General features: G+C 43.1%; 1 protein-coding gene across 1 annotated transcript in view; it reads left to right on the top strand.

The window, feature by feature from the left end:
• Window positions 1-26,118, top strand: part of DNAH14 (dynein axonemal heavy chain 14) — a 584,657-nt gene that overhangs the window by 68,938 nt on the left and 489,601 nt on the right. The window contains exon 9 of the mRNA XM_067564773.1: window positions 2,381-2,493. Within this exon, the coding sequence (XP_067420874.1) occupies window positions 2,381-2,493 (113 nt within the window). The remainder of the gene's footprint in view (window positions 1-2,380; window positions 2,494-26,118) is intronic.

Genomic DNA, 26,118 nt, shown 5'->3' with positions numbered 1-26,118 from the left:
AACTTTATCAGCTGCAATTTTTCCTACTCACCCCCCTTTCCAGATCATTAGTAACTGTATTAAATGACACCAGACTTAGTACATAGTCTCTTGCGAGGAACTTTGTCAAAGACCTTTTGAAGAGCTAAATAAATTGTCAATCCTGTTCTACTCTATTGTCATGTTAATTTTTTTTATATATTAGCGACACAATTTTCTTTTGCAGAAATGCTGCTGGTTAGACCTTATGTCAGGCTTTTCCAGGTGTTTTATTCTATTTTTAATTATTGAGAGTGCATCATTTCTGTAGTGGGCTCATAACACTGCCCCCCAATTGAACAACGAGTGAAGTTTAAACTGTTGGTATCTTCAGTGTTCTGGGATAGAATACCTAAAAGCTCTCCTTCAAGGACTCCAGCCTTCAGGAAGCTCTATCCTTATATGAAACCTTCAAATTACAGGAGATGCTATACTTTTATTGTTTGGACTCAGTTGAAAAAAGCAATGATTTTCAGATTAATAATGAATAAACTGTAATGTCCAAGGTGCATAGAGTGTCTGTCTAATATAGTGGCATTTCTAAAGCACTTATCACAATAATGTCTAACTACTGTTTCTTGGTGCAGCTAGCAGAGATTGCTAATAATTTTGAATTGTGTGGTACTGATGGCTAGAAAGTGCGATAAGAGCATTCTACTCACTTCTAACTGTAATCTAATCAAGATTTTGACTGAAGATCTCTGAATTAAAAAGTCTGTTGTGCAATAATCCTCTATGAAATATAGCCTCACAATCATCTAGGTACTTTGAAGCAAGATATCTGACATTACAGAGAAGATTATTGATTTTTCTGAAATCCTCATCCAGTAAATATGATGGCAAGCCTTTAGACAAAGCCTCATCACTACCTGAGTCATGAGGTGTAAAATGTGTGAAACAGATAGACAGATCCTCTTTCAAAAGTTGAAATATCAGTTCAGTAAAAACTAATAGCATATCACACAGAGAGATCCTTATTGCAGGATGAAACTTGATAGTTTTATCACTTTATGCTGTGTAGATCACATTCCATCTTTGACTAAAGTCCTGTATCCGTGATTTCATTCAAATCGCAGATAAAGCAGTTGCTATGTTTTGAAAAGAAAGTAAGGAAACAATCCTGAAACAGTTACGCTCCCTGGTGTTAAGACCTCTATTGGCTTTGTCTGACTTTGCATTATTCCTGGAACTCAGTTTCCTGTGCATACAGAAGGCAAACATAAAAAAATCAGTCTTGGTTTTTATGATTGTTTTTTAATAGTCACAAGGACAATGAAAATTATGTTAGAATCGTGTCATATTTTGTACTGTAAAGAGGAACAAAGGGCCATTCAGTTTGTTGTAATTTAAGCAAAATGAGTTTTATGTGCTAGTCTGCAAAAAGGAATCTTCTGCATCAGTTGCATACTGCAATGTTTTTGAAAAGAATTATATTCTGTATTACAGTATGGACACTTTATATAAAGAGCTTGGTTTAAAAATGTGCTTGTTTACTGCAAACAGCATAACTTAGCAATAATAAATACTGATTTGTTGTATCTCTACATAGAATGATTGCAAGACAACTCATTTTTTTATATAATTGTACTTTATTTCACAACAGTTTCTACTAGTAGCTGAAGCTGTTCATTATCTGGTTTTTCATACCTACTTAACTTTTTACTGAAATTAAATATTAGGAGGGAAAAACAAAACAATTAATTTGCTATAAATAAACCACCTGTACGTTAAACTTTTGTGGAGGACAGAAATCATGTGAATGGAGAATCATAGAGCTAGAAACAGATGGTTGAATGTGTATTCAAGTAAAAAAAAAATGAAACGCACAGTGTGATCAGTGTCCATTTGTATGGGAATAGAGAAAGGAGGGATATGTTTGTGAAGTCATAGCCAAAATTTTGCATTTCAGAGAATTTTGTTTTTTTTAATCTGCAGTTAGTTCTGCTGGCAATGTTGTATGTTGCCGTTGTATGTTGGTTAATGTCCAGCTTAATTTATTCTCTCACCTCAGACATAGAAGGTCTCAAAACATTCAGAACTACTACACTTAAACACTGTGAAGGGCACATACTGCATAATTTGTGAGCATCCCCTAGAGCCTGGAAGAGAGGAACTTCACGATACTAACAAACATAGTAGCTCTCTCAGCTGCTGTTTTTCTGTTTGCCTACCATTGCCATGCATTGTCAATTACTAACTAAATTTTGTTTATTATAGCAATCAGTTAATAAAATGTCAGATTTACTGTGTAGCTGATAAACTATGTATTGCAATAGTGGAAATTCCATAATGTCTCAAACAAAAATGCTTCTTGAACTCCAATTTTAAAAAAAGTCATTATTTCACCTTTTCATTTTTCTAGTTTTCTGTAGTACACAAAGCAGAAGAAATGGAAATAATACCTGTAATAGAATGGTTGTGTGAAAGACAACTTTATTACATGATACGTAATTTGAATGTGTTTTCCAATGTCAGGTAAGAGAGAAAGAATAGTCAATATTTATAAATAATTAATATTAAAATGTATTCTAATCTGATAATTTGCCAATACCTTTCAAAAGGCCTACTGATGCCTGCAATAATTTGTCAGTTTCGTAAATTGCTATTCTTCCCATAGTTATGCTATTTAAGGATGATCAACACAAAAAAAAAAAATGTGTACTTTTTTAGGTTCCCTTGTGATATATATACAGATAGATAAGTAAAGGACTGAAAGGTTCCTTTTTTTTCTTCTTTTTTGGAAGGGTTTTTTTTTTTTTTTTTTTTTTTGCTTCTTTATTTTAGCCTTAGATTATTAGGAATGCCAAGCCATATCTTTTTGGTTTTTGTCAGAGGACTTTGCATACTGTACACCTGATTTTAAGAAGTGGTTTTAATCCTTCTTTCATGGTAAAGAATGCATTAAATGACTTCCACTAGTCAATCACATATAGAATGCTGCTTAGCAGTCCTTTGCGCAGTAAAGGTAAAGCAAAACCTTTGGCACGAAAATGATCTTGTTCTTCTAATTTGTTATTGTGGATGCATCAATAACAACTCCATAGTTAAAGGTTGAGTTGAATGTTGCACTTAAAGCAGGATTTACAGTCCTGCTATTCCACATTTTGATTTTTTAATTTAGTCTTCAAATGTATCTTAATTACAGTTAGGAGATAATAGTTTTTTCTACTTGCTAATATATTGTCCTGGAGAAAGCAATTAATAGTTTCCCAAGGCCAGAAGGGACCACTGTAATAATCTAATCTGACTTCCTGTATTACTCAGGCTGTAGAACTTCCCCAAAATAATACTTAAAGCATATCTTTTAGAAAAACATCCAACCTTGATTTAAAAATTGCCAGTGATGGAGAATCCACCACAACCCTTGGTAAATTGTGTGATACGACCCGTGCCCAGGGTTGCCAACTGATATTGCCAAGGTCAGGGCAGGCTGCAAAAGGAGAGCAGATTCTCCCCACGCTGGTGGGTGACACTGAAGCCCGGCTTCCCAACCAGCCACGAACTGCTTCTGATTACCCCACACTGGATATCAAGAAGCCAGTCCACAAATGCCCACAGCCCTCTTCACTGCATTTCAGCTCCAGGCTCCCAAATCAGCATTAGGTCCAGTAAAGAGACCAGTTACTAGAACTCTCTGCTCTTTACTAAAAAGGTTCCCTCTGACCCCAAAGAGTCAGCCACAGCACCAGATCAATATAAGTTTGGACCTTACCTAAAATATCACGCTGGCAGCCAATCCTTTAGTATCTAAACTAAAGGTTTATTGTAAAAAGAAAGAAAGAAACCACGAGAGAAATGTTAAAGGGTTAAAGTAAATCATAGATATACAAATGATTAAAAGTCCATTTACATCAGGTTTCTGGAAGGAATGTGGATTTGCAGGCTTGTATAGTTCCCTCTGGTTTACATCCAGTACCTGGATGGGTCTAAGTCCTTCGGTTCAGTTGTAAGATTAATAGATCCAGAGGTAGGTGTGTGTCTGCAGCTGGACAGGAGCAAAGACAAAATGGTTTCTCTGGCTTGATCTTTTAAACCCCCTCCTCCGGCCATGCGGCCTGTGGGCAGTCACAAGACCCAAAATGGAGTCCATAGTCACCTGGGCCAATCCTGGTGACCCCTCCGGTGTGCCTGGTGTCCATAGTCACATGGGACAGTCCTGATGCTTCATCAGGTAGGTTGCCTGCAATGGAGTCCAGAGTCATGTAAGCAGGTTCTGGTGACTCAGTGGTGATGCTGGCCTCTTCCTCAGGGCCCCTTGTACCTGGGAATGCCTTAATGGGCCATTATGCAGGCCATTGTTCTGCAGCCTTCCTATCTGGGGTGTTGCCCAGGTAGAACAATTTGAAATATAGATATTACAAATACATCTATAACTTCCATTTCAAATATCACACATGAACATAAGTATTATTATCTTACTTAGCACATTATAACCTTCCTAACAGTACCTGACATGGCATATCCCACATGGATTATTATGATTCTGCCATATTGATGTCACCCAATATTCTAAATGCCCCCCCCACTCAAGCCAGCCCACATGACAAATTGTTCTAATGGTTAATTCCCCACACTGGGTTAAAAATGTCTTATTTCCAGTCTGAATTTGTCTAGCTCCAACTTCCAGCCATTAAATCATATTACCCTTTTCTCTGTTAGACGGAAGAGCTATTATCAAATATTTGTTCCCCATGTAGATATTAGACTGTAATCAAATCACTGTTTAATCTTAGTTTGACAGGATGTTTTCCATAAATCCTTACTGATTGATATTCATTATATTTTCTTCCTTTGATTTTTTTATTAATCATGTCCTGTATCAGCTACTTCATAATCTTGTCTGGGATTGGTGTCCCACTGTCAGACCTATAATTACCTGGGTCATTGTGTTTATCCATTTTCAATATTGGCACGCAGTTAGCTTTCTTCCAGTCTTCGTTAACATTAACGATCCAGCCAGTTCTTTTAGAACTCTTTTAGAACTTGTATATAAGTTGTTTGATCTGTCTGATCTTAAATATCTAATTTTAGTAGCTGTTGTAACACCATCCTGAGATGCTAGTGGAATGGAAATAATGTTATCATATGATATGACTACATCATCTGTTTTTTCCATAACGACAGAATACATATTAAACATTTTTGCTTTTTTTGCATTATTATTGATAATTCTACGACTTCCATCTAATAATGGACCAATACTATTGTTAGGATTCTTTTTATTCCTAATATACTTAAAACCCTCCTCAGTCTTACTGTCCTTAACTCTGCTGGCCATAGACTTCTCCTTGTGTCTGTTGGCTTTCCTTTTCAGTTTTCTTCAGTTCCTAGCTTCTGATTTGTTTTCATTACTGCCAACTTCCCAGGTCTTCCATTTGTTTATAAATATATAGTTTTTATAGCTGCCTTTACTTCCCCCCTAATTCAGGTATTTTTTTAAACCAATATGGCCTTCATCCTTGATTGTGACTTTTTGGGCTTTCAAAAGAGTTCTTAAAAAATTCCCAATAATCATTTCAATTTTTTTGGTTAAATTCTTCTTCCCACTTGATCTGGCTTATAATTGTACTCAGCAATGTGAAATTGGTGCTTCTAAGTTACCAAGTATATGTATTAACTGGTTTGGACTTTATTCTTCTTGCACGTTATAAATGTGATCAAATCATGATCACTTGTACCTAACTTGTTGTTAATTTTTAGTTCTGTAATGAGTTCCTCCTTATCTCTGAAGGCTAGGTTTAATACAGAATTCCCCCTGGTTGGCTGCAACACTTTCTGAGTTAGGAAATTATCTATAATATTAAGAAATTCCAAGGATGTTTTAGTAGTGGCAGCATGAAACCTCCAGCATATGTTGCTCAGATAGAAGTCCACAATGATCAAGTACCTTTTCCCCCTACACATTGTAGATATGTGTGTAAAGAGTCAGTCATCCTTTTCCCTAGTGTGATTTGGTGGTCTATAGCAGGAGCAACTAAAACGCCATCTTGTGCTTTATCTGTTAGGACATTGATCCAAAAGCATTCAGGTTCATTTTCTTCTGAGTTATTGGAGACTCTCATACAGATAATGTCATTTTTAACATGAATGCCATTTACCCTCCCCTTTTGCCCACTTAACCTTTCCTAATTAGAAAATAGCAATTGATTTTTAACATTCCATTCATGTGACTTATTCCACCAGGTTTCAATAATACCATCTAGGTCTAATTTATGCTCATAAATGATCAATTCCAATTCCTCTTGTTTGTCATCCAGCCTCCTGGCATTGGTATATACATCTCTGTACCTCTCTCTGTTCCCTTGGTACTGGTATTTCCTGAACCTGGCTGTCTAGGAACTCCTCAACTTCTCTGATTTTTAGTAGCATCTGTACTTGTCCTTTCATCCAAGAATCTTTTATTTTGCCAATTTGAAACTGGCTGCAGGCAGGAAAGAAAACATGACACATCCATTGCAAGTCAACACCACTGTTTCTTTACTAACCTTCTTCAAATTGCACATTAATATAGCACTGAACCTGTAAGGAAAGCCTCTCACTCTCTCTGTAAACTCTCATCAAAAGTCTCTGGAAAGTTGCCTCTCTTTGTGGCTCTCGAGTTTGCCTGGTAAGTGACTTTTTATACCAAGTCTCCCTGCTTAATTCATTTCAGCTTTGTCCTTCACCACCAGAGAGTGATTAACCATTCAGAGACTTCAAACAGCAGGGTTATAAAAAGCCCCAAGAGTCAGAGCTTTCCAGCCCTTACCAATGCACCAACAGACGTGTCTCAGATATTTTATTCTGGGGGCGATGGCCCATCTAAACAACCCTTACACCGAGAACAAACAAAACCCACAGACCAAATGCACTACTCACCAAGTCCTGCTATCTTCAAACCCAGAGTCTTCAGGTACACCATTCAAAAGTCTGTTACAGGTTAAACATCCAGTTTCAAAATGTAGCCCTCAGTTTCACTCTTCTTTTTGCCTCATTGTAGTTATATAATGAGTCATAAACTCCACACACTTCTTTATTTTCATCACAAGACGAAGGCCACTTTTCACATTTAAAAATCAATCAAAGCAAGAGTTATTCACCTTATTTTTTGGCTGTGGTCCTCTGAGTTCTGAAGGCAACTCATGACCCTAAGGAGGTTGGGCAGAAGACCCAGAGGCAATTTCTTAGAATAGAATTGATTGCCACAGTTGCTCCCTATCCATCCCTAGCTCCAATATAAGCATGACTAATAAGATGTCAGGAATACAGCCTGTTCAAAAATAAGTCTTATATGAAACAAATATACTGATAAATATGAAAACATGAAAGTGTGTGTGTGGGTGTGGGTGGGTGGGTGGGTGGGAGAGGGAGGATGGATCCCAGGGTACAACCTCGGACTGTTCTGACCCCTTAACTCACCAGCCTGGGTTGTCTCTCACAATGCTTTGCTAGTGACAAGCAGCAAACCTCTCCAGGCGCTATCACTCAGCCACCAGCATGCAGAGATATACTCAGCTAAACTACATGAATGCTCTCATGAAATATACACAGGGAAACCCCAGCAAATCTCCCATGCCCCCAGCCTGGCACCCCAGGAATATGCAATCTTGCATGCTCAAGCTCTTCTCTTGAGTAGTGCAAGTTTATTAACTAGTTCACCACTTCATCACAGGAAAGTGAACATTCACCAGCCTTTGTAATGTGAACAGATTCCAAGCACTTCAGACAAACTCACTGGTTAACATAAAACATTAAAATAAGTTTATTAACTGCAGAAAGATAGATTTTAAGTGATTATAAGTGGTAGGCATAAAAGGTGAGAGATAGTTACCAAAGAAAATAAAAAGTAAGTATGCAGTCTAAATCCTAAATCTCATTAGACTAAGCAGTATTTGGATCAAGCTTTTTTCCTCACCCCAGAGGATGTTGGAGCTAGGTTACAGTCCTTAATACACAGGCTTTACCTTTAAGCCTGTCATCAGTCTCTTCAATTGAAGTCTTTGTCTTCTCAGCATTCTTGTTGCCTTCAGTGTAGGTGCTGGTGGGCGGGGGGGGGGAGAAAAGTAAAAGCATGAGGCTACTGTCCTCTATTTTATATCCTCAGTCCATGTGCCTGGATAACACTAACCCAGACATGTCCCGGTGGGCTTTGCTGAGTCCCAGAGTTGAGCAGTCCCCCCGATGTGATCTTGTGCAACTGAGTCATAGAGTTGAGCAATCCCTATTGGGTGGTGCTTGTGCAACTCTTACAGAATTGTAAATCCATCATTTACAACTCCCCTGATGATTAATGGTCAATACAAATCATTTAATGGAATCTTATAACTTCATACACACTAATATATTCATATTTTGACAGAACAATGGGTTTCAGCAGATCATGCCCTTTCATATGATATCTTACCTGGGATGCCTTGTATGAAATATCACAAACATATATGAATGATGAATATGGGGTTTACAGGATGCTATATTAAGGTATAGTGTGAGAAGGATAATAAATGAGGATTGTTCCAGTGTGTAACTTTTGCCATGTACAAATAGTTTTCTGCAGCTCAGTGTATCCCACAGTTCTTCAAGTGATGTCCCTATATGGATTCCACCATGGGTGCGCGTGCGCCAGACTTGGAACTGTTGAAAGTAGTGTCCGTTGACCTGCATGCATGCCTCGCGTTGCCCACACATTACATCCGAAGTCTTATATGTCTGCGTGGGTCGATGCTTCCTGTTTCCTCTTACCACCTCATGACTAGAGACGGAACTCCATCTTCTCATAGATCTTGCGTAGCAAGTAACGTTTTTATTAGAAATAATTGTTAGCTTTTAGTCTTAACATAGTTAGTGTTTTTATAAAAAAAAAAAGCAGCATCAGCAGACCCCTCCAAGCATCTGTCAGATTGACGGCTCCAGCTCCAGCGTCTGCGTCGGTACTGGTGACACCAACAGCACTGGCCAAGTCTCATAAGAAAAGACATAGTCACGGGCACAAGGGCAGATCCCCAAGAGGGACCACCCCTAAACGCTGCGTTTCCTCCCCAAGCCACGTACAGCCGGGTGAGAAGTCGTGAGCCAACTCAGCAATTCCAGTGCCCAAGAGGGCAAAGACAGACAGAAAATCAGAGCACACCGCTAGTCCGGCTGCTTCTGTGGCACCTTCAGATTACAGACCATCACTGAGTCTGCCGGACCCAGTACCTCGCACTCTGGGCCATCTGTCGCTCCTAACACCCATGGCAGAATTATTACAGCTGTTGGAGTGTTCCGCATGCAAGGGTACACAAAGTACCATACGGCCCCTATCTCCAGCCGATGAACCATTACTGCTTTACCACCAACCGATAACAGAGTTTTGCATCTCTGGCAGGACCACTAGTCCTGCATCCACCTCCGCCAGCTCTACAGTCCCTACCAGCTCTGCAACCTCAGCGGTTGACACAACTGCCGTCGGCATCATCTGTACCAATGGCACCACTACTGTCGGAGCTGTCAGACTCTGACTGGTCATCTGAACCGGAACAGCGCTTCTTCCTGGAACACAGTCTGCATCATTACTGTGTGCCCACGCAAGCTCTACCATAACAACAATGGTTCCAATACCGTCAAGATCCACCACCACGATCAGACCACACTGGCAAGAATGGGCCCCATATTATAACCAAGCGACCACATCCCCCCCTTCATTGATATACATGGCACCGTCGGTATCCTGAGAACATCAAGGGACTATGGCACTGCTGGTACCGATGGATCCATCGCACCCAATGGACCCACCACTCCCTACAGGGGTCTCATCGTCACCGGATGACACCATTTTCCCGCCATCCGCATCACCACCCAATGATCATGACCAATATCAAGATCTATTGAGACGCTCGGCAACAGCCCTCAAAGTACCTGCGGAGGATGTCACAGTATCTCAGGATGAGTTTCTGGACGTTCAGCCAGCCAGCAGGCCCTTCCACTTTAGCCTTGCCCATTCATAAAGCCATCTTATAGCCAACACAAACAATCTGGCATACCCCAGCATCCTGCGCTCCAACACCTAATGTGCAGAACACAGGTATCTGGTTCCAGCTAAGTACATCAACTTCCTTTTTACGCACCCACCACCCAGTTTATTGGTGGTCCAGGCCGCGGTGCAGTGAGACAGACAGAAACATCCTACAGCTACGCCGCCCCCCCCGCCCTCCCCTCCCAGATCAGACAGCAGAGAAACTGGACCTTGTTGGCTGCAAGGTATGCTCATCGGCAGGCTTTCAGTTTCGCATAGCCAGCTGTCAGGCCATATTGACTAAGTACGATTCCAAATTGTACTCCAAGCTAGCAGAATTCCAGGCCTCGCTACCGGAAGACAGATGCACAGAATTCCAGGCTCTAATTGAGCAGGGCAAACTGGTATCCAAAGTTTCTCTCTAGGCAGCAGTGGATGCTGCAGATACAGCGGCACAATCCTTATCTTCAGGTATTACATTGAGGAAGGACTCACTGCTTCAGACCTCTGGATTCCCTAAAGAAGTCCAGATGACCCTAGAAGATTTGCCATTCAGCAATCAGAAATTATTTAGTGAAAAAATAGATGGAAAGCCTACACTTATTGAAGGACTCCAAAGCTACCCTTTGCTCCTTGGGCTGCTATACTCTGGCCCCCACACATTTTCAACACAGACAAGCATATCGACCCTAGTATCAACCCAGACCCCCTTATCAACCTTACCAGCCTTACCCCCTACATCCACAATAGCAGCACCCCGGTAATGCTCACAACGGCGTAGACATTCCCTTTCACCACCACAGCAGCCTCTACCCCTCATCAGCGCCCAAGATAGTACTTTTGACTCGCACACAGAGGCCTGTAAACCTCTCCCCCTTCAAATCTCAGGCCCTCCCACATGCTTTGGAGGTTGTCTTGCCCCATTTTACAACAACTGGAGCCAGATCACCACTGACCAGTGGGTCCTAGATGTTGTACGATAAGGGTATTTCTTAGAATTTCACACCTTTCCACCTCGTAACCCACCACGGGCCACGAAGGTGGATGCAAACCAAACTCAGCTCCTTCACAAGGAATTGTTGTCTCTGCTCCAAAAAGGTGCCATAGAGCAAGTTCCGTCCAGATTTCAGGACTATGGATTCTACTCCCCCTACTTCCTTGTTCCAAAGAAAGGTGGAGACGTCTGATTCATTTTGGACCTACAGGCACTCAACAAATTCATCCGCAGATTTGGTTTCCGAATGGTAATGATACCTGAAATCACCCTTTCACTTCAATGTGAGGCCTGGTTTGTGGCTCTTGATATGAAAGATGCATATTTTCACAACGATATCCATCCTGCCCATCGCAAGTTCCTTCACTTCTGAATAGGACAGTCACACTACCCCCTTGGGATAGCCACTGCCCCGTGGGTATTCACAAAGGTTTTCACAATAGTGGCGGCCTATATGAGACAACTAGGTCACTCGTTGTCCCCCTACCTAGCCGACTGGTTACTAGTGGCACCCTTACACGAATGTCTGCTAGTGACCATTCAGACTTTAGAAGACCTGTTGACCACCTCGGCATATGTATCAAAGAGAAAAGTCCACCCTCCTCCCTACCAAAAAGCTGACGTTCATTGGAGCCACTCTAGATTCTCAAATGGCATGGGTGTTTCTCCCAAAAGATCGCTATGCCACCCTCACAAATATTTTTACATGACTACAACACCATCCTAGCATGCGTGTTTGTCCATGCGTCTCACTCCTTGGGTACATGGCAGCTTCCACATCAGTCATCCCACATGCTTGGCTTCATATGCACTGCCTGCAAAATTGACTACGAATGGTTTACGATCCCCAAAGGGACCACCTGAACAAATGGGTTTCCCTCCCCCCATGAGTGCTGGCCTCCCTGAAAAGGTGGCAGGAGCCGACCAAAGTCTTGGTGGGTATACCGTTCCACCAGCCTGACCCAGATACTACACTAGTGACAGATGCATCCCTCATGGATTGGGGTGCTCATGTGCAGGGCCGCACAACATAAGGATTACGGTCCGCCAGGGAGGCATGGATGCATATCAACATCGTAAAAATGAGAGCAGTCCTACGAGCTTGCCATGACCTCTTCCACTACTCCCGGGGCAGACATGTTCAGCTTCTAATGGACAATATGTTGACAATTTGCTACGTAAACAAACAAGGGGTAGCCAGATCTCTATCTTTATGCCAGGAAGCGGTTCACCTCTGGAACTGGTGTTTGAAACACAACCAAACACTACAGGCAATGCACTTACCTGGGACAGACAATGTCCTTGTGGGCAAACTGAGTCATTCCTTCCGTCTCTCTCACGAATGAGAGCTCCACGACCCCATTCTCCACAACATCTTTCAACAGTGGGGAAACCCAATGTGGGACCTTTTTGCCTTAACGATGAACAGCAAGCTCCCCCTCTTCTGCTCCAAAGGTTTGCTGGGAAAGGGATCGAAGGGGGGACGCCTTCCTCATCCCATGGATATTAGATCTCTGATATGCCTTCCCACCCTTTCTGATAATTCCTCGGGTGCTCCACAAACTGAAACAAGACTGGGCACAGGTCATACTCATAGCCCCGTCATGGCCCAGAGAACACTGACACTCGGATCTGCTAAACCTCCCCATCTGCCTTCCAATCACCATTCCCCCTCCTACCAAATCTCACACAGCAACACGGACGTGTCCAACAGTTCAATCCAGCACCACTCCACCTTACAGCATAGTTTTTGGATGGGGCTCACAAATAGATAATGCCTGTTCCTCCCCAGTATGACTGGTACTTATGAACAGCCGACGTCTAGCAACCAGAGCCTGTTATCAAGCTAAGTGGTAATGATTTATTCAATGGGTTTCGAACAGTCGTCATCACTTATCCAGCATGTCCGTTCCTAGACTATCTTCTCCACCTATGACAATCCGACCTTGCACACGCCTGCATAAAGATTAATCTGGCAGCCATTAGTGCTTTCCTCCCGCCAGTGGATGGATTCTTTGTCTTTAGCCGTCCAACTGTCACTAGATTCTTACGAGGCTTGCTTAATTTGTTTCTGATCATAAGATGCCCGACCCCTGCCTGGGACCTTAATCTAGTCCTTTCCGCACTCATGAGGCCACCCTTTGAACCTTTATCCTTCTGTTCCCTTACTCACCTGTCTATGAAAGTGGTGTTCCTCTTGGCTATTACCTCAATTCATTGGGTTAGTGAGCTAGCGGCCATGATGGCAGACCCTCCCTTTATTTTCTTCCACAAGGACAAAGTCTCTCTCCGGATTCACCCTAAATTCCTTCCTAAGGTAGCCTCCCAGTTTCACCTTAATCAGATTATCCATCTTCCTGTTTTCTATCCCAAACCTCACTCTTCCAACAGGAAGAGAATCCTGCACTCACTCCATGTTAGGTGGGTGCTGGCCTTTTACCTCCATCGCACTTGTCCCTTCAGGACATTGCCAAAATTCTTTGAGGCTATAGCAGACCATTGCAAGGGATGTTCACTCTCTTCCCAGCATATCTCCCGCTGGATTGTCCACTGTATCACACAGTGCTACTCTGTTTCCAATGTTCAACTTCCACCAAGTATCAGGGATTACTCCCCAAGGGCATAGGTGGCTACGACAGCCTTCCTTGCCGACGTTCCTTGTCAGGACGTTTTGTAAAGCAGCAACATAGACCTCCATGCATTAATTCACGGCTAACTATGCATTGGCTACGCTACCTCCATTGATGCACCTGTGAGTACTGCAGTCCTGCAAACTTTAGCTTCTCCAGAGCCCTAGCCCCACCTCCATTCTGATTACTGCTTGCTACACTTCCCATAGTGGAGTCCACATAGGGACCATCACTCAAAGAAGAAGGAGAGGTTACTTACTATAACTGATGGTTCTTCAAGATGTGTGGTCTTTATCTGGACAGTGCTTTCAACAGCTCCAGATCTGGCGCATGGCATGCATGCACACCCACAGTGGAATCCAGATAGGGATCACACAGCTCAAAGAACCATCAGTTACAGTAAGTAACCTCTCCTTCTGATGTGTGAGCTAGTCCTCCTGTATTCAGTATCCAGAGGCAGTTCAAAGCTGTAGCACAGCCAGATGTAGCCCCTTCCTCCCTCTTTCCCTGGTCTGTTCCCAGATCTTCTGTCTCTGCAGCAGTCGTCAAATGGTTCATTTGCTCCCTACTTTTCTTAGCCAGCTTATTATTTCATCCAATTTTTTCAGGTAGTAGCACCAACCTTTCTTTGAGTGCTGGTCCTTATGTGTTCCACTGTGTATATGCATTTGCTCCATGTGCCTCAGACTGCAATACAAGCAATGTCTGTTAATCCGTGCATGCGTCCCTGCTCTCTTTGTGCTCCATACTGGGGATGCAAGGGGTGGGGTGAACTGACCGTCTCTCCAGTTCCTTCTTACAGCCCCATGGCCTGAGTCAGAACCTCCAATATCCAGGGTTTTTCCTCTTGCTTCAGCTTTGTCTTCAATCTGTCAAGTTTGATCTTTAATATAGTTAGTGTAAATAGTTTCTAATAATACAGTTAATGTTTAATAAGATTCCCCATTCTAGGGAACTCTCCACGCTCCTTCCCCCTGTAATCCTTCAGCTCCCAGTATGAGAATTAAACTATGCTCAGAACACCAGGGTTTAAAACCTGTGTCTCCTGTCTCCAGTCAGCAGTGACCACCAGCTCTGGCTTAGGGAAGTGCATATCTCTGCTAGGTGCAGTATTTGTCGCTCCTTCCCTAGTTCTACCCAGCAGGTGTGGAAATTCCCACTTAAAAAGCTCGTCACAGAAGAGGCTATGAGACCCCAGTCTGACCCTCTTCCCCATACATTGGCCAGAGTCAGCAAGGTGTGTGCCTTCTACTACAAGGCCAGACCTAGGAATGAAGGAGATCATGCCTATGGATCATCCATCAGAATCTCATCAGGAGAGCAGGGAACACTCTCATAAACACAAGAGCAGATCCCCCTTTATGTCTAGTCCAAAGAGGACTGATCCAACCCTATCCAAGTCAAGCAAGTCCTTGTGCCCAGCCCCTAAACACTTAGACTCTCCTAAGTCCCAGGGCCATGATAAAAAGGCTCGTAGGAGTAGGGCTTCATTGGTACCTGATTGCACTGCCCATAACCATATAAGTCATACTGCCCAGGTCAGAAGTACCTGTTGGGAGCCTCCATCACTGCCGATACCACCACAGCTCCATACAGACCCACCAACCAAAAACATCCCTACTTCGGCTCCATCAGTATAGGAAGAAAAAATCCCACACGCTGCAAGGAGAATTCTTCCAGATCAGCAATTTCCCCAGTTGTCGGGACCATCTCATCAGGGAGATTTTGACCCCACCAGGGGATATGGGCTATGGGATAAGTCTATCTCCCATCCCATCTACTAGCCACAGTTTTCTTCCATCAGAACTGTTGGCACCACCCATTAAACCAGATCTGGCCTTTTTGTCATTGGGGGAGAACTATCACCTTCTCCAAGGGAGATCAGTCCAGACAGGAGATTGAGAGCCTCCTGGAATCAACTTCCACTCAAACACACCCCTCAGGACTGGTGGTACCTCATTCCTTGAGTATCTCCACAACTCACCTTCAGTCCCTTCTGCTGGGGCTCAGGGATCCATATGCACAATACCTAGGATTGGTATGATCTCATAGGGAATCATTCTGTCCCTACACCTCCAAGAGAGCAACTAAAGCTTTCTCATAACCCTATAGAAGAGGAGGGCTACAAGCTGGATCTTTCAGTTCCACCACTACCAACAAGACTATTTATCTCCTATCACCCCATCTTCACCATCCCCTCTGGATGACCACAAGAAGTTTTTCCAAGAGCTGCTGTGCAGGGTGGTGGAGGAACTTCAGATCTGCCTAGAGGAGGTCCAGGATACACAGCGCAAGCTCCAAGACATCCTGGAATCCAGTTGAGTAGAGCTCCCAGTAAATGAAGCCATACTAGAACCAGCAAAAGCTGAATAGCATACATTGACGACAATGGCCCCGACACCCAAGAGGGCTGAGAAGGGTTACTTTGTTGTGACTAAGGGAGCGGATTTTCTTTTTACCTATCTCACACCAAACTCTCTAGTTGGTCAGGCTGCCACATAACGATCTAGGCAGCAACATCCAAGAGTCACACCCTGCAATGAGGAGGCCAAGAATCTGGACCTGCTGGGGGGGAAGATATCTACATCTACTAGCCTCCAGTTGAGAATGTTGAACTACTGAGTGCTCTTGGCCAGGTATGACCTTCTGAATTATTTAGAGTTCTTAGATATTTAAGGACAAATTACCTCTGCAAGACAGGGCTCAATTTCAGGTCTTTATTGATGAAGACAAGCTTCTGGCCAGAACAGCATTACAATCTGTGGTTGATGCAACAGATACCACATTAAGGTCAATGGCAACTGCCATTGTGATGTGCCAAAAATCTTACACTCTTCAGGGCTTCCCATGGAGGTCCAGAACACTGTGGAAAACTTGCCTTCTGACCTTTTTCAATGAAAAGACTGTCGAGTCTTCACATTTGCTAAAGGTCTCCAGGGCAACCCTCTACTCCCTGCATATATATACACCAGCCCCAAAGAGGAAATATTACAAACATTCATGCAAAATCAATGCTTATGCCTCAACTGCTTAGCACCAGCAATCCTATGAACCACCTTGTAAAAGACAGAGGGAAAAAGCCTGATATCCTGTACCTTCCACATCAACCCAACCTCACCTCCTAGTGAAAAGATACTTTTGAGGGAATTCTTAGAAGTTGTGAACCATTTTTGCTGTCTCCATGGAATCTTGACATATTCGTGTGTGTGATCTAGCACACTCTTCCCACAACTGAAGTGCAGTAACAATGGACATGGGGGTGCTAGATATTATCCATTCCAGTTACACATCCAGTTTCTCCTTGTACCCCCCTCTAAAACTCTCTTCCCTGTCCCTCATCAGGGACCATTCTCATGAGGAGCTCCTCTGCGAAGAGGTAGAATCTTTCCTCCATTTGGGAGCAATAGAGCGGGTACCTTTTCAAGAGACCACAATGCACATCAGACTCTGGAACTCTGGGCAGTCTGAGAGGCTTGCAAAGCTTTTCTACCATTCATTCAGTTTCACCATGTAATCATAATGTGGGACACCATGACAAGCATAGTCTATCTAAACAAAGTGGGAGGAGTGATGTCTATTCCTCTGAATACAGAAGTGTGATCACCTTATGGAACATATCATTCTGTTGTCAGTATACTTTCCAGGAACCTAGCAGGCATTTCACTATTGATCAAGGGTGGGAGTGACATGATTCAATGTTGAACACTATTTTCAGTCAGCGGGCAACCCTCACTTGGACCTGTTCACCTCCCAGACAAACAGGAAATGCAACATATGAAGCTGTAAGAGAGCTCAAGAAGGCACTACAGGGGCAATGCTCTCCTAATGCCTTGATCCAGATCATTTGAGTTGTGCCTTGCTCCCCATACCTTTACTGCCTTGGGTTCCATGAAGGATTTGACAATACCGGGCACAAATTTGAGTATGTAACCTATCACTTAAATCAGCTTCTGCACCAGATGACTGGAAGATAGCTAATGTGACACCAATTTTTAAAAAGGGCTCCAGAGGCGATCATTGCAATTACAGGCTGGTAAGCGTAACTTCAGGCAAATTGTTTGAAACTATAGTAAAGAGCAGAATTATCAGACACATAGATGAACATGTTTTATTGGGGAAGAATCAACAACACAGCTTTTGAAAAGGGAAATCACCAGTATAGTAGAATTCTTCGAGGGGGTTAACAGGCATGGACAGGGGTGATCCAGTGGATGTAGTGTGCTTGGACTTTCAGAAAGCTTTTGACAAGGTCGCTTACCAAAGGCTCTGAAGCAAAGTAAGTATTCATGGGATAAGAGGGAAGGTCCTCACATGGATCAATAACTGGTCAAAAGACAGGAAACAAAGGGTAGGAGTAAATGGTCAGTTTTTGGAATGGAGGGAGGTAAGTAGTGGTGTCCCTCAGAGATCTATCTTAGCACCAGTGCCATTTAATATATTAATAAATGATCTGGAAAAGGGGTAAACAGTGAGGTAGCAAAATTTACAGATATAAAATTACTCAACATAATTAAGTCCAAAGTAGACTGCAAAGAGTTGCAAATGGATCTCACAAAAGTAGGGGACTGGCAACAAAATGGCAGCTGAAATTCTATGTTGGTATATGAAAAGGAATGCACATTTGAAAACATAATCCCAACTATACATACAAAATGATGGGATCTAAATTAGCTGTTACCATCCAAGAAAGAGACCTTGGTGTTACTGTGGATAGGTCTCTGAAAGCATCTGCTGTATGTGTCACAGCAGTCAAAAAAGGTAACAATGTTAGGAATCATTAGGAAAGATGAAAAATATCATAATGCCACTATATAAATACATGGTATGCCCACACGTTGAATACTGTGTGCAGTTTTGGTCACCCCATCTCAAAAAGATATATTTGAATTGGAAAAGGTACAGAGAAGGGTAACAAAAATGATTAAGGGTGTGGAACAGCTTTTACATGAGAGATTAAAAAGACTGTTACTTTTCAGCTTGGAAAAGAGATAATTATGGGGGGATATGATAGAGGTCTATAAAATCATGAATTGTGTGGAGAAAGTGCATAGGGAAGTGTTATTTACTCCTTCACTTAACACAAGAACCCAGGGGGTCACCCAATGAAATTAATAGGCAGCAATTTAAAAAAAACAAAAACAAAAGTACTACTTCACACAATGTACAGTCAATCTGCCAGGGGATGTTGTGAAGGACAAAGGTATAACTGGGTTAAAAAAAGAACTAGATTAAGTTCATGGAGGATAGGTCCATCAATTGCTATTAGCCAAGATGGTCAGGGATGCAAAACCAGGTTGTGGGTGTCTCTAGTCTCTGACTGCTAGAAGCTGTGAATAGATGACAGGGAATGGATCACTTCATGATTGCCCTGTTCTGTTCATTTCCTCTGAAGCGCCGGGCATTGGCCACTGTTGGAAGACAGGCTACTGGTTAAATGGGCCAATAATCTGATTCAGTATGTCCTTATCCTCATTGCTCCCAAATGGCCTAGGCATTTCTGGATTCCAAACTTCCTAGAAATACATTCCTTCCACTGGTCAGTATGCAGTTCTTTCCAAATCTCTTGACTCAGGAGAATGGCAGAATCAAGCATCCCAACCTCAGGGTGCTTCATCACATGGTTTGGTATTTGAATGGGCCTCAAGCCTAAAATGTTGCTCCTCTGAAGCCATGCAAACCATTTTTAGTAAAAGCAAAAAGGATTCCACCAGAAAATGTTACTTAGCCAAGTGGAAATATTTCTCAGTATAAGCCAAGCAAAACCATATATCTTCAGAGACAGTAGATATTCCTGCTATTGCATACTATCTTCTTACTCTCAAGGTGATGGGTCTTTCTCTTTGCTGGCTATGGGTTCATGTGTGTCATTGGCCATCAGAGATTAGTTGATCTTTACTCACCCAGTAACAGCCAGATTCTGGAAAGGTCTGATCAGAAACTTTCCACCAGTAAAGAAACCTCCCATCATTGGGACCTTTACTTAGTACTTTTGGCACTCACTAAATCACTCGTTAAACTGCTAACAACATGTTACATGTCTCACTTGTTGATGCAGGTTGCCTTCCTCACTGCCATCACCATGGCTGAAACGGTAGGTGAACTTGGGGCACTAATGGCTGATCTGCCATACATAATTTTCCATAAGAACAAATTCATTCTATGACTACACTTGAAATTCACTTTTTGGATAGTTTCAGAATTTCACATTAAACCAGTCAATTCACCTACTTGTATTTTTTTCTCCTCTGGTGAGGAGAGGAGACTTCACATAAGATGAGCATTAACAACTAATCAGAAAATCACATAGATTGCTGCTATAGCAGAATGAGTCTGAGGTCAAGCTGTATCCTCTGAGGATATCAGTTGGCACAGTTCCTTCCCCGACCTGGGCTAAGGGTTCACTGTACAAGGGCACAAGGAGACTTGGTGGCATCATTTCAAGAGTGTCTGCTTGACATTTGCAGGACAGTTACGTGGAGCTCCATCCACACATTCATAAGACATTGTGCCTTGGTCCAAGACTCCTCCTCTGATACATTCTTTGGGCAGTGGTTCTATTAACAGCTATACCACCTGCATCCTCTCACCCACCTCCTTTCTGAGTACTGCTAGTCAGTCACTCTGATATAGAGACTAGCACTTGAAGAAGAAAGGGAAGTTACTTCTTATTATAACGAGTACTTAGGGGAGTACACATCTCAATCTGTATTCCACTACCATCACCCCTTTGATTCAGATCAAGATTGGATTCATGGTAGAGAAGGAACTGGAGAGGTGGTTGGTCGGTCTTTTGCCCCTTATACCCTCACTATGGAGCACAAGGAAAGCAGGGGCGTGTGCATGGACCAATGGACACAGCTTACAACAATGCTCTGGTCTCAGGCGCATGTAGTGTGTGTGTACCACAATAGAATACATTGGGACCACACATCTCAAAGAACTCCAGTTACAATATGGTAAGTAACTTCCCTTTTTTCTCCCTTGCTGTGTGGAGTGGTTTCAGCCATCTGGAGCCAACACTGCAGTGCCTCCCAGCCAGACTCCTGTGTTTCCCCTCAGACATGGTAGAGCTTTCGCACAAACATGGAGATAAATTCAAGTGGTGTTGTATTTGTGTGGCAGCTTAAGTTAATTGTGCCCTGCATGTTCTCAGCCAGGTGACCCTTCCGTTGCTAGGACGGGAACTCTGAGTCAAACAGGCATTTTGGTGATGTTCCTTCCCTTCTCCCTCTCCACCCTCAAAAGAAAAAAAGAAACTGCAATTCCAACACAGACAAGCCTGACCTGGAGCCTTAGAGCAGAGTGGGGAGCGATTCCAAGGAGAGAGATTTCCAGTCCAAGGGGTATATTCTGGGGCAGAACAGAGCCACAAATTAAAAATCCCAGCCCCCATCCCTATTCCTAAAGTAGTCCTAAATTCCCAAGGGAAAGAAGCAGGATTCATACTTAGCTCCCTTCTACCCATCTTGAAACAGAGAAATGCAGCAATGATACCCCATGTCCCAGGCGGGGGGAGTGGGACCACAAGTGAGAGGACATTCAGGGAGACATACCCAGAGGGCTCAAGGTACTGAATAAAGCAAGTGGCAAAAGGCCATGTCGTGGTGTTAGCTGGGCAGCAACACCTGCAAAGCCAGCAAAAAATTCCAAAAATATCAAGAAGGAAAAGAACAGTTAAAAAACCCAAAGAGATATTTGTCTTCTCACTCACACCTCTTCCTCTACTGAGGAAGCTCTCAGATTCAGGCACTGAGCAGCACATGAAAAAACAACTCCTCCCTCCACCTGCCCCCAAAATGTTTAAACCCACATATAATAAAGTTGCATTCACAACCCAGATCCAGCCTGCGCAGGCATTAAAAGATAATCCTGAAGGCAAATATCTGCTTTCTAAATTTCTCGCCTGAGACAATCCTCTTGCACCCATCTTTCAAGGATGTGATCAAAGAGAAGTGGGAAACCCCTAATAAGGGAAAAAACATAAGCAGGAATTCACTTGCATATTACAAGTTGCAAGAGCCAAAAAATGCCATTCTGGATATACCAAAGGTCAATGCTGCAGTGGCATCTCTAGCAAAAGGCATAGTAAACTCATCTGAAGTGGATTACTTTTGAAAAGATTCCAACAGGTAGAAAGGTGGAAGCTATCCTCAGAAAGGACTTCGAGGCTTTGTTGGCCATCCTTAGATCTATGTGCTTTGCAAGAGCCACAATGTCCTGGCTGGAAGACCTTAACACCAGGAAGAACAGAGACCACCCTGACTTCTGGTATACACTTCATAACATTTTCCTGGAAACGGCCTTTATGGCAGATGCTTCATTGGATGCAATGAGATTTTCAGCCAGGTCCATGGCATCCAGATCAGTAGATCGCTAGCAGACATCTCATCTAGCTTTGCCCCAGGAAGTTGATGCTCACTCCAAACAAATTCTGTGATCCTCTAAATTCACAGGCTATCTCCTCTTTGGGGGAAAAACTGGAGAAAATAATGGCAGACGGTGCTGCCAAACTGAAACAGTCCCTCTCTGCTATACTCAGAGATCTAAAGAGAGATCACAAATTCAGCAACTGACAAAAACATTCCTGTTGTCCATCCTCTTCCCAAAGGTACCAGAGGAAAGAAAGCAGATTTATAAGGGGAAAACCTAGAACTAGGGATGAAGTGGAAAATCCACAGGTGGATCCATCACCTCTAAGAGCCCATTATGACAACAAATGAATGAGATTCCCACCCACCTCTTCATCCAGTCCCCCATCTTGAATGACCCCATCAAATACAAACTGGTGTTAAAGATTTTCACATCTCCTGGATTTAGGAGCAATGGAAATAGAGTCTAGAGGGAACCCTTTACTTAATTATCTAGAAGCATGGGCGTGAGGCAGCAGGTCAGAGCCATCCTGGGTCTCAAGCAGCTCAATGAATGGATGAAGAAAACAGGATTCTGGATGGAGATTCTAGCTTCAAACAGCAGCATTCATGTTTAAAGGAGACTTCCTCACTTCTGTTGATCTAGCAGATGCATATATCCACGTTGCCATTTGACCATGCTATTACAGACTTCTGAGATTTGCTCACAGCATTGCTGCCTACCAGTGACAAACACTTCCTTTTGACTTTTTGTCGACTCCGAGTCTTTAACAAGATGCTTGTGATGATAATAGTCAGACTGAGGTTTCAGAGTACTCATCTCTCTCCCTAGATGACATATTGATCAGAGCTCCAACCTAAGCAGCAGCACACAGTGCCTCAGTCCAGTTGCTGGATCTGCTTCAAGCAGATAGATTTGTGATAAAGAATAGCTGCTTGATTCCCTCCACAACGAGAGTTCACCTGGGAATGGAAATACACTTCTATGGGAAAGGTCTGTCCATTGCTGGACACATTCCACAAGATCTAGAACCGTATATCTAGTTCTTAAAGTGTTGAAACCTGAACATAGCTCAGTGACTAAAGCTACTGGTCTGCCTGGTTTCATGTATAGGAATCACCTCATGGGCCATGTCAGTTGCCTCGAGGCCTTTCTCCTGAAAATATGGAACCTTAAATAGGAATGCCTGCAAGTTCAGGTGCTGGTTCTCAACCAGGTGCTAACTTCTCTAAGATGGTGGACAGTCTCACAGAACATTGTAAAGGTCTTCCTATATGTGTTCCAGATGCACAGGTACTCACAGCTGATGCCAGCCTGAAGGGATCAGGAATGAGTCTGGGACACAGGACAATGGAAGGTACCCTCAAACCCCAGGGAAATGAACCAAAAGACAGACTGGCTCAGAAGATGCACAGTCAACAACTCAAGATGGTGCTTGTATTAGGAAGTCTTTACTCTGATTTTTCAAGAGTTCAGACTTCTGGCAGTCAACCTGTTTGTTAATCACAAGAACACAAAGTGGCCAAAATACCTCACAGGGACGCAGATCCCAAATCTCTGCTCTTTTGGATCCTCTTTTGCACAGATGTCTACAAGGCCTGTCATATGCTTTCTTGTCTTTTCCATTTCTGAGAAAGGTGATCTAGCAGATTAGAATAATAGAAGATTAGGGATGGAAGGGACATGAGGTCATCTTGTCCAATCCGCTGCTCAAAGCAGGACCAATCCCAATTAAATCATCCCAGTCAGAGATTTGTCATGCCGGTCTTTCAAAACCTCTAAGGATGGAGCTACCACCACCTCCTACGTAACCCATTCCAGTGCTTCACCACCTTCCTAGTGAAAAAGTTTTCCCTAATATCCAACCTAGATCTCCTTCACTGCAACTTGAGACCATTGCTCCTTGTTCTGTCATCTGCTACTACTGAGAACAGACTAACTCCATCCTTCCTGGAACTCCCCTTCAGGAAGTTGAAGCCCACTATCAAATCCCTCCTCACTCTTCTCTTCTGCAGACTAAACAAGCCATGTTCCCTCAGTCTCTCCTCATAAATCATGTGCTCCAGCCCCCTAATAATTTTTGTTGCCCTCTGATGGACTCTCCCCAGTTTGTCCACATCCTTCCTGTAGTGTGGAGCCCAAAACTGGACACAATAATCCAAAAGTGGCTTCACCAGTGCTGAATAAAAGGGAATAATCACTTCCCTTGATCTGCTGGCAATGCTCCTTCTAATGCAGCCCAATATTCTGTTAGCCGTCTTGGCAACAAGGGCACACTGTTGACTCATATCCAGCTGCTTGTCCACTGTAACCCTTATTTTCTTTTCTGCAGAACTGCTGCCTAGACAGTCAGTCCATAGTCTGTAGCAGTGCATGGGATTCTTTCATCCTAAGTGGAGGACTCTGCACTTGTCCTTGTTGAACCTCATGAGATTTCTTTTGGCCCAATCCTCCAATTGGTCTAGGTCACTCTGTATACTATCTCTGCCCTCCAGTGTATCTATCACTCCCCTCAGTTTAGTGTCATCTGCAAACTTGCTGAGGGTGCAATCCACCCTATCCTCCAGATCATTAATGAAGATGTTGAACAAAACCGGCTCCAGGACCGACCCCTGGGGCACTTGGCTTGATACTGGCTGCCGACTAGACATTGAGCCGTTGATCACCACCCCTTGAGCCTGATGATCTAGCCAGCTTTCTATCACCTTTTAGTCCATTCATTCAACCCATGCTTCTTTAACTTGCTGGCAGGAATACTGTGAGAGACCATATCAAAAACTTTGCTAACATCAAGGTATATCATGTTCACCGCTTTCCCCACATCCACAGAGCCAGTTGTCTCATCATAGAAGGCAATCAGGTTGTCAGGCATGACTTGCCCTTTGTGAATCCATGCTGAGTGTTCCAGATCATTTTCCTCTCCTCCAAGTGCTTCTTTAGGCGAGAAGAGGTAAAGGTAATAGTGTGCTAACTCGGTGCTAACTAAGGAGATCATGGTTCTCCAACCTGATTGAACTGAAGTTGGAGTCAGCAGTGTAGTGACTGATGAGACTGGGCATTACTGACCAAGGGCCATTCCTCCATACAGACCCAGACAGTGTACTGCTGTCAGCCTGGCTATTGAGAGGGGAATCTTAGCTATGGTAAGACCATCATACAAAGTGACTGGAACGCTACTGTCTAGATGAGCTTCCACGAGAAAAGCCTAATCTTCCATCTGTATTAGGTTTAGCTCTCGTGATGTCAAGAATAACAACAAAAATCCCGACAATCCTGGTTGACTAGTTTTTGCCCGCTACCCAGAACATACTGGTTCACAGATAGACTTTTGAGCTGAAGAAACTTGTTTATTTGTTGCTTCAATGAGTAATCAGTCCACTGAAACAGGGCATAGCATAGGGTTAAATGAAAGTGCACACCCACATTCAGGTGCTTGCCTTAAATACATTGTTACAAAGTTATTCATTATATAACACTTTTTGTGACTAGCACTAAGATTAGTTTGCCAACCTAGTTGATTACCTGATTGAACTACTGACCCAGTTGTTTACCTGGTCAGATTGCTGGCTCAGCTTTTTACCTGTATGTTTTCTTTCCTTGCCAGACAAGGAGGCATTTTTCACATGTCCAACATGTAAAATATACATTCTATATATTATATCCTGGACTTTCTTCAGGAAGGCATAGACAAGGGATTTCAGCCCAGGTCCATAGTGTGCCAGGTATCAGCTATAAATAGTGTACTATTTGCAGGATTATCTAGTTCCTTGACTGAGAGCCCTCAGGTACTCATATTTCTCAAAGCAGTCAGACTGGCCAAACCTGCAGTTAGACCAGTTTTTGCCAGTTGGGAGATACCACACACCATTTTGAGCCACTGACATCACTATCTCCATTCTACCTATCCATTAAAACCCGTTTTCTGGTTGCCATCATGTCTGCTAGATGAGTTTCTGAACTGACAGCTTTATCCATGCAGGACCCCCAGAGTGTACTATGATGACAAGTTGGTGATAAGAATCCCAGAATCATTCTTGCCTGAGATAAATTAATCTTTCCATGCTTCACAGGAGACTGTCCTCCCTTCATTCTGTCCAAAGCCACAGCGTCGGAAAAAAAAGCTGTTAGCACACATT

This window comes from Emydura macquarii, unplaced genomic scaffold (assembly GCF_026122565.2).
Source record: "Emydura macquarii macquarii isolate MOO-44397 ecotype Brisbane River unplaced genomic scaffold, CSIRO-AGI_Emac_v2 contig_2676, whole genome shotgun sequence".
NCBI lineage: Eukaryota > Metazoa > Chordata > Testudines > Chelidae > Emydura > Emydura macquarii.
Note: the sequence above shows the minus strand (reverse complement) of the source record. Positions and strands in the feature narration are given on the sequence as shown.